The 7,381-nt window shown below is 44.1% G+C and overlaps 1 protein-coding gene and 1 non-coding gene across 2 annotated transcripts; one reads left to right on the top strand and one right to left on the bottom strand.

Moving 5' to 3' along the window:
- Positions 1-2,822: 2,822 nt before the first annotated feature.
- On the bottom strand, positions 2,823-2,894 carry TRNAQ-CUG. Its single transcript has one exon. It is a non-coding gene; the product is annotated as a tRNA-Gln (tRNA).
- Positions 2,895-3,083: 189 nt separating this feature from the next.
- On the top strand, positions 3,084-6,699 carry LOC121934695 (protein ANTAGONIST OF LIKE HETEROCHROMATIN PROTEIN 1-like). The gene is made up of 2 exons (XM_042475436.1): positions 3,084-3,351; positions 5,082-6,699. Exon 2 carries the CDS (start codon positions 5,083-5,085, stop codon positions 6,427-6,429), a length of 1,347 nt encoding a protein of 448 aa, XP_042331370.1. The 5' UTR covers positions 3,084-3,351; position 5,082; the 3' UTR covers positions 6,430-6,699.
- The last annotated feature ends 682 nt before the right edge of the window (positions 6,700-7,381 follow it).

Here is a 7,381-nt window from a genome sequence, read left to right as displayed (position 1 = left end):
TTTTTCCCATGTTCTGAGAGGTAGACCAGTGCCTTTTAATTTAATTCAGTTTCGACACCACCCCAAATACTGCTTACAACGCAGGCCTGTTCCATACTATTGTGAGGCTGCAAATGAGAAAGAGATGCTCAATAACATAAGAGAGAGAGAGAGAGAGAGAGAGCTTGCACCCAGTCCTCTGTCTGACCTGCTGGCTCTTATCTCAGTTTCTATTGGCAGCAAAAAAAGTCATGGGATCTCTGCTTACTAGGGTTGGCAGATCTCAGGGATGGGCTCTGAGTTCAATGATCCTTTCTAGGCAAGAGCTAAGGGTGCAGATTTGGACATTTGGGGGCACTCAGCTCAGCCCTAAGACAACCCTATCATGGGATTTCCCTGGCAAGTGTCCTCAGAGGAGGTTTATTACTGCCATCCTCTGAGGCTGAGAGAGTGTGACTTGCCCAAGGTCACCCAGTGGATTTACATGGATCCAAACCCTGGTCTCCAGAATTGTAGTCCAACGCTCAAACCACTAAACCACCCTGGCTTCATACTTTCGGTTTCTTTGGCAGTAGGCACTGGAAGAGTCAATGCTGATCTGTCTAAGCCGTGAATTAGCACCATTCAAGTTGCAATTCCCAGGATTCCCTGGGAGGAAGCCATGACAGTTCAACCAGTCTCACCCTCCATTAGAGCCATATTGTGGGGAGTGAAAAGGACATGTTTACCCTCCGCTCACCTGCCCACCTACACTCCAGGGAGCCTATTTTGAGAAGTTCCTGGGAGGGCACAAGATTTCATCCACGATTACAACCTTCCCAGATGGCAGGACCATGCCCTTCAGCTCCAGGAATTTAATCAAGGGCTCTTGGGCTGGAATAGATTGGCCTTTGCTGTTGCAGCGTGGCATGGCTTGGCTCCCATCAGATAAAAAAAAACATCCAAGAGAAAGGCCATGTCTTGCTCAATGCCATCTCCACTCCGTGAGCAGCCAGCCGCCCACATTGCCACGTGAAACACACCTCTAGCACCCGGGCCTCCTGGCATTTCCTCACCCTCCACCTGCTGCTAATAAGCATGAAGTAGGCATGAGCCTAATTAGACTAATTGGGCACCTTTGCATTCCTTCCCAGGACAAAAGGCCAATGTTACCCATCCTTCAGTTATGAAGCTGAGTATGGCTCATGGGTCTGGAATAAGAAAGCAAAAGGTGAATCAGCAGAAAGAGCTGGATGCAGAGAATTCGAGGAGGAGGAGCCTGCAAGAAAAGGGATCCTATCCTATCCAGTCCTATCCTATCCTATATTTATTTCAGACAATCACCAGTTAAAAAGGGAGCAAAATTGGATAGATAAAATGCAATCCAATACATTAAAATACAATATTACCATATATACTCGACTATAAGTCAACCTCATGTATACATCAAGGACAGGTTTTGGGGCCAAAATAACAGATTTTTCATATGACCCATGGATAAGTCGAGGGTAAAACTTAGGGGCATGTAACAAAGGATGTAAAGGATGATGCAAAGGAGAATGATGTCAAAGAAATTCTGGCAGGCATAACTGTGCTCATCCTAAAGGATGGATGGAGGAGAGAGTAGAGGGGATCCATGCTGTTTTTTGGTGCTCCTAGGATGGACTAAGCTCTCGCCTTTTAGCACTCTATTCAGAGAAAGGGGATGGCTCCATAATATATATATATATATATATATATAGAGAGAGAGAGAGAGAGAGAGAGAGAGAGTTAAAGTACAATACTTACATTGACCCATGGATAAGTCGACCCAGGCTTTTGGGGTCAGTCTTTTGACTAACATTTCTAGACGTATACAGTAAATGCAGGGTTAGAAACAAGATTCAATACAAAATATTTGGGTTGCACTGATTTTAGAAAGACAATGCAAAATGAGAGTGCTGTTAATGTTAAGACAGCATCCTACGCTGACAAGCGATTGCTGCCGCAAGAAAACTAGCTTCCTTGGCTGTAAAAGGAAAAAGGGATCCTAAAGGCCATCTAGACCAAACCCTTGCCATGCAAGGATCCAGAGGTCAAGCATTTGCAAAAGATGGGCACCTGAACGGGTTTAAAAGTCTCTGTCAAACTAGAGTCCAAAACTCATTGCAGAAATAATCCAGGTTGACACTGCTTTAACTGCCCTGGCTGAGTGCTAGGGAATCCTGGGAATTGTAGTTCATATTGTAAATATGACCTTATAGTTAATGACTGTCCTACGTATTGTAATATAAATATTGCATAGATCTCTTAATATATGTATACACATATTTTATGTAACGATTGCATTTTAACTATGTTGTAACCCGCCTTGAGCCATGAGGAGAGGCGGATAAGAAAAATTATTATTATTATTATTATTATTACTACTACTAAAATAGGTCAAATATTAAAATAATTTAAAAGAAGAAATTTAAAAGACATTTAAAAGAAATTTCAAATAAGAAATAAAATAAAGGAGAGGGAGATAAGAAAAAAATATTATTATTATTATTATTATTAAAATAGGTCAAATATTAAAATAAAATAATAATAATAATAATAATAAAATAAAATAAGACATTTAAAGAAATTTAAAATAGGAAATAAAATAAAAGGTGAGGTGAGTAAGAAAATGATAATAACTATTATTATTATTATTATTACTAAAATAGGTCAAGTCAATGCTAGAATAGGTTAAATCAATTAATGTAAATATTAAATTAGGCTTTCAATCTAACTGGCCACTCTTTGGATATAAAAGGAGGCTTGATTTCACAATGGTTCTTCTTTTCTCATCTTCCCCCTTTTTGTAAAGCTTTAAATGCGAATTGCCCCAGAAAATAAGGTTCCGCCGAGATTTGAACTCGGATCGCTGGATTCAGAGTCCAGAGTGCTAACCATTACACCACGGAACCTCCGCACGGAAGGGCGGTTAACCACCGCCCCTTCTCTGTCGCTCGGTATGAAGAGGCGGAGCTCCCTCCAGCCAATGGCGTGGCGAGGCCGGCTCCTGATTTGCATTTCCGGTCCCGTCTCTGCAGAGCAATTTCCCCACGGGCCTCATTCAGAGAACAAAAGGAGAACGCCTGGCGCCTTGCCTCGTTCATTGATTAATTTTACGCGCATGCGCAGATGGTTGTACTTGGAAATTCTTCCAGCCCTTTTGTGCCATTTTAAGCTTGATTTCTTGTATTGTTTTGGGGTTTTTTTCCCAAAAAGAGGCTCATGCTATGAGCATCCAGCCTCTGATCATTCCTCCCTCCTGCAATCTCAAATAGTTCAATTTTCCCCCTTATTTCCCCCCTTTTTCCCCTCTTGAGTTTGCCCTATAGCCTTCTTGGAAGCAGATCTCCATAGTGGCTGCCAGAAAAGGTGTGTTTTTATTCCACTAATGTGATGATGAGTCAGTTTGTGCAACGTTTGCTGGGAAAAAGTAATAATAATAATAATAATAATAATAATAATAATAATAATAAAGGTTGGGAAATAAATATCTTTAAAAGTGGATATTTTAAAAGAAGGTGCAGATTTTCAGTTTGCAAAACCTCCCAACAAGATCAGGTTTTTAAAAAATATGTATGCAACATTTGCTGGGGAAAAAATAATAAAGGGTGGGAAATAGATATTTTAAAAGTGGGGAGGGAAAGAAATGTAGATTTTTTAAAAACAATGTTGTTATTATTCTATATTATCTCAAGATAATGTAGAATAACAGACAGAATTTAGATCATTTAGATCATTTTATACTGCAAAACCTCCTCTGTCTGCTCTTCCTATATTATATGACTATATCAATTGCTTCTAAATCCAGGAAATAATAATAATTCAATCAATCAATCAGTTTTATCAATGCTTAAGGCAAAGGCCATTTGCATGATTAAAATGTAAAATTGATGACAGAAATTCAGAAGTATAAAATGCTCCATCAAATTAAAAAAAAACAACCCACAGTCAGGAAATTAATAAGTAAAATAAATAAAAAAAAATCTGTATTTATTATATATTTAAAAATTCAATTTTCAGTAAATCGACACAGTCAGCAATTGCTGTATAATAAATACATTTCCTGCTGTTCTGTGCCTTCAAGTCATTATAAGATAATAAAGGAGGAGCACACAGAGGATATAGGAGGTAGTATTATTATTTTCTTACATGTTATTTGCTTTTAAAATCAGGTTTAAGGATTGTATTTATTCTGAAAGTTTTTATTTTTAAATCTCTGCACTGTTTTTTATGCTTTCCTTGGTTGAGCCTTGCATTGGAAGCCATTGTGGGCAGCGAGGAGGTAGAGGAACACTGGCAATAAAGAAATCATCACCAGCGCCATCATCAGATGAAGAAATCAATAGCCAATAATCAGGGGATTTGTCAGATCACAGCACATGTTCCTGATAGCTTCATATGCTGGCTGGAGGATTCTGGGAGCTGCAGTCCACAAAAGTAGCTTTCCCCAAGCAGCTCTGCCACAATGTCACAGAAGAGCGAAAGTTGTCAAGTGTTGCATTTTGGTTAAAGTATAGTTTCCCTGATTCTTGTTTGTTTTCAGATGCAGGGGACCCTTGAAGCCATAGATAAATGCCATTGATGGAACGCATCGACTCTTCTTGGACATATATAGGATTCAGGCCCAAATGTTTCAGAAGCTGCATCCACACTGGAGAAATAACCCAGTTTGGCACCGGTTTAACTCTGTCTGGCTCAAGGCTATGGAATTCTGGGAGTTGGAGTTTGTTGTGGGCCCAGAGCGGAGCGGAGCCAAACTGGGTTATTTCTGCAGTATGGATGCATCCTGGATAACTGAGTGGTCCTGAATATCTTTGCCATTGGCCACGAGAGGGCAGGATGATACTGCTTGCAGTTTTCGTCCATGGAGAAGAAAACCTGGTCTGTCTTCTTTTTTACAAACCTTCCCGGAGGACTGTGGGATACATGTGATCCCACATTCATGGCTGTGAGACAAAGGGAGGACTTAAAATCCCATATTTTTTGTGTGTCGTGGAGATTTCTTCCTGCCCTGTAATGATTCTCTGCAGCTGCTTCATTGATCCTTCCGTCTCATTCTTTCTCCTTTTCTCCCTCCTTTCTCTCTTCTTCCTTTGAAGCATGGATGCCACCCAGAAAGAAGCTGCCATCTTGTGTGTCGTGCAGTCGGGTACCCTGATGATGGAGTACCTCCGTGCCAGCGGGGAGGCGTCGTCGGCAGCGGCATCCCGACGTCGGTGGGCGTTTCTGCAATCTCTAGGGCAGCGAGGCTGCGAGGAAGAGGAGGAGGAAGAATCAGATGAAGAAGAAGAGGAGGAGGAGGAAGAAGAAGAAGAGGTCTTGCTCACGCGGCAGACATCCAGCGCTGGATTTCGACGCGGTGGACGCCTCCGTTCAGTGGAGAGACGTTTCTGGGCCCGACCCCGGAGCACTGAGTGGTGGGACCGAACGGTTCTGGAGACCTGGGATGACGCACATTGGCTGCAAAATTTCCGAATGCGCAAGTCGACCTTCTTGGAACTCTGTACTCGGCTCGCCCCAGCCCTGCAGCGCCAGAAGACGCGGATGCGGATCCCTTTAAGTGTGGAGAAGCGGGTGGCGATCGCACTCTGGAAGCTGGCCACCTCCGTCTGCTACCGGGACGTGGGCAACCAGTTTGGGGTGGGCAGGTCCACCGCTGGTTCGGTGGTGCTGGAGGTTTGCCGGGCCATTCAGAGGGTGTTGATGCGGGCCACTGTGACAGTGGGCAACAACCTGGCAGAGATCATTCAGGGCTTCAAGGAGATGGGTTTCCCCAACTGTGCTGGCGTAGTGGGCACCACTCACATGCCCATTTTGTGTCCTCCTCACCAAGCGGCGGAATACGTCAACACCAAAGGCTATTACTCCATGGCTTTGCAGGCGCTGGTGGACCACCAGGGGAAGTTCACCCACCTCAGTGCCGGCTGGCCAGGGAAAACCCATGAAGCCAAGATCTTCAACAAGTCTACATTGTTCACCAAAGGTCAAGAAGGCACCCTCTTCACCCCAGGAACGATTGATATCAACGGAGTATCTGTGCCCAGAGTCATCCTTGGAGGACCAGCCTACCCTCTTCTCCCTTGGTTGATGGTCCCTTATATAGAAGATCTGGATGATGCCAAGGAGGTCTTCAACACCACCCTGAGCCGGTGCCAGGAGCCCCTGGAGGAGGCCTTCAGCCGTCTGAAGGGACGGTGGCGATGCCTGACGGGCCGCAATGACTGTGCGGTGGAGAACCTTCCTCGCCTCATCTCAGCCTGCTGCGTCTTACACAACATCTGTGAGGAGAAAGGGGAGGCCTACGAGGAGACGTGGGAGGCTGAGGCCAAACAGCTGGCGGCCACCTTTGAACAACCCCTCCAGCGGCCTGACATACGCATTAAGCCGGCCGCTAGGTCCGAAAGGGTCAGGGAAGTTCTTTGTGCCTACATCGCAAGCATGGCGTGAAAAGAAAATGGGAGATCCTGGTGGAGGTAGAACTCATCCTCTGTCAGATGGAGGGGGGACATTGTGTTGGCTACTTCAGCCTTCAGTCCTGAGGCCTCCTAAGGGCTTCTGACTTCATATTTGCTCCCTTGGGGCTCAGACAGATGGACGTACCTCTGAGTAGAGCTGTAGGAAGTTGCACCGTGAGAGTCAGAGTGCAGTCACACTGTAGAAATAATGCAATGTGAGACCACTTTGACTACCATGGCTCCATCCTACAGCATCTGAGGAAGTAGACTGAAGTCTATGAAAGCTCATGCTGCCAGTTTCTTTCTTTTGGTTAGTCTGAAAGATGCTACAAGATCTCTCTACATACAGACTCCTGGCACTTCTCATTTTGTGAGGCACCAGGGCTCTGTGGCAGAGAAGGCTAAAGAACTTTTAAACCTACAAATCCCTGGATTCCACAGGATGGAGCTACAGCTCTTAAAGTAGTATCAAACTGAATTATTCCTACAGTGTAGATGCAGCCTCGTCCCACAACAAGTTTGACACGGAAGCAACAAAGTTTGTAAATGAGATTAAAAGTTGACTTTCCCCCTTCATCTGGAGAGACAAAGGAGTTTGGGGAAAAGTCTGCCCTGAATGAGGAATTCAGTCTGTGACCTCTTGGAAACAAAGGAACTTCCGTCATAGTTTTTCTAGCTATGGCGTCACCAATGGACACAATATTTCTAATGGTCCCTGTTTCCATCTGGTGGGAACAATGTCACATAAATCTCAAATCCTCTATTTTCAGAAGGAAGGGGATTGATAACCAGATTTGGCCATTCCTGAGTGAACCAAAGGGTAACTTCTCAAAAACGGTTTGTGTGAATTTGGTCTTTTGGGATGTAACTTTCAGAGGATGGTGCTGGGATGGGGAGGAAAGAGAGGGCAAGGACTATGTGTGGGTGTGTGTCTTTATTTGTGC

The sequence above is a fragment of the Sceloporus undulatus genome, chromosome 6 (assembly GCF_019175285.1).
Source record: "Sceloporus undulatus isolate JIND9_A2432 ecotype Alabama chromosome 6, SceUnd_v1.1, whole genome shotgun sequence".
In the NCBI taxonomy this organism is placed as follows: domain Eukaryota; kingdom Metazoa; phylum Chordata; class Lepidosauria; order Squamata; family Phrynosomatidae; genus Sceloporus; species Sceloporus undulatus.
The sequence above is the reverse complement of the archived record's forward strand: the minus strand, read 5'-3'. Positions and strand labels throughout refer to the sequence as shown.

What these genes read in the sequence shown, in the direction of transcription:
- LOC121934695 (XM_042475436.1), top strand. Translation starts at nt 5,083, where the DNA reads ATGGATGCCACCCAGAAAGAAGCTGCCATCTTGTGTGTCGTGCAGTCG.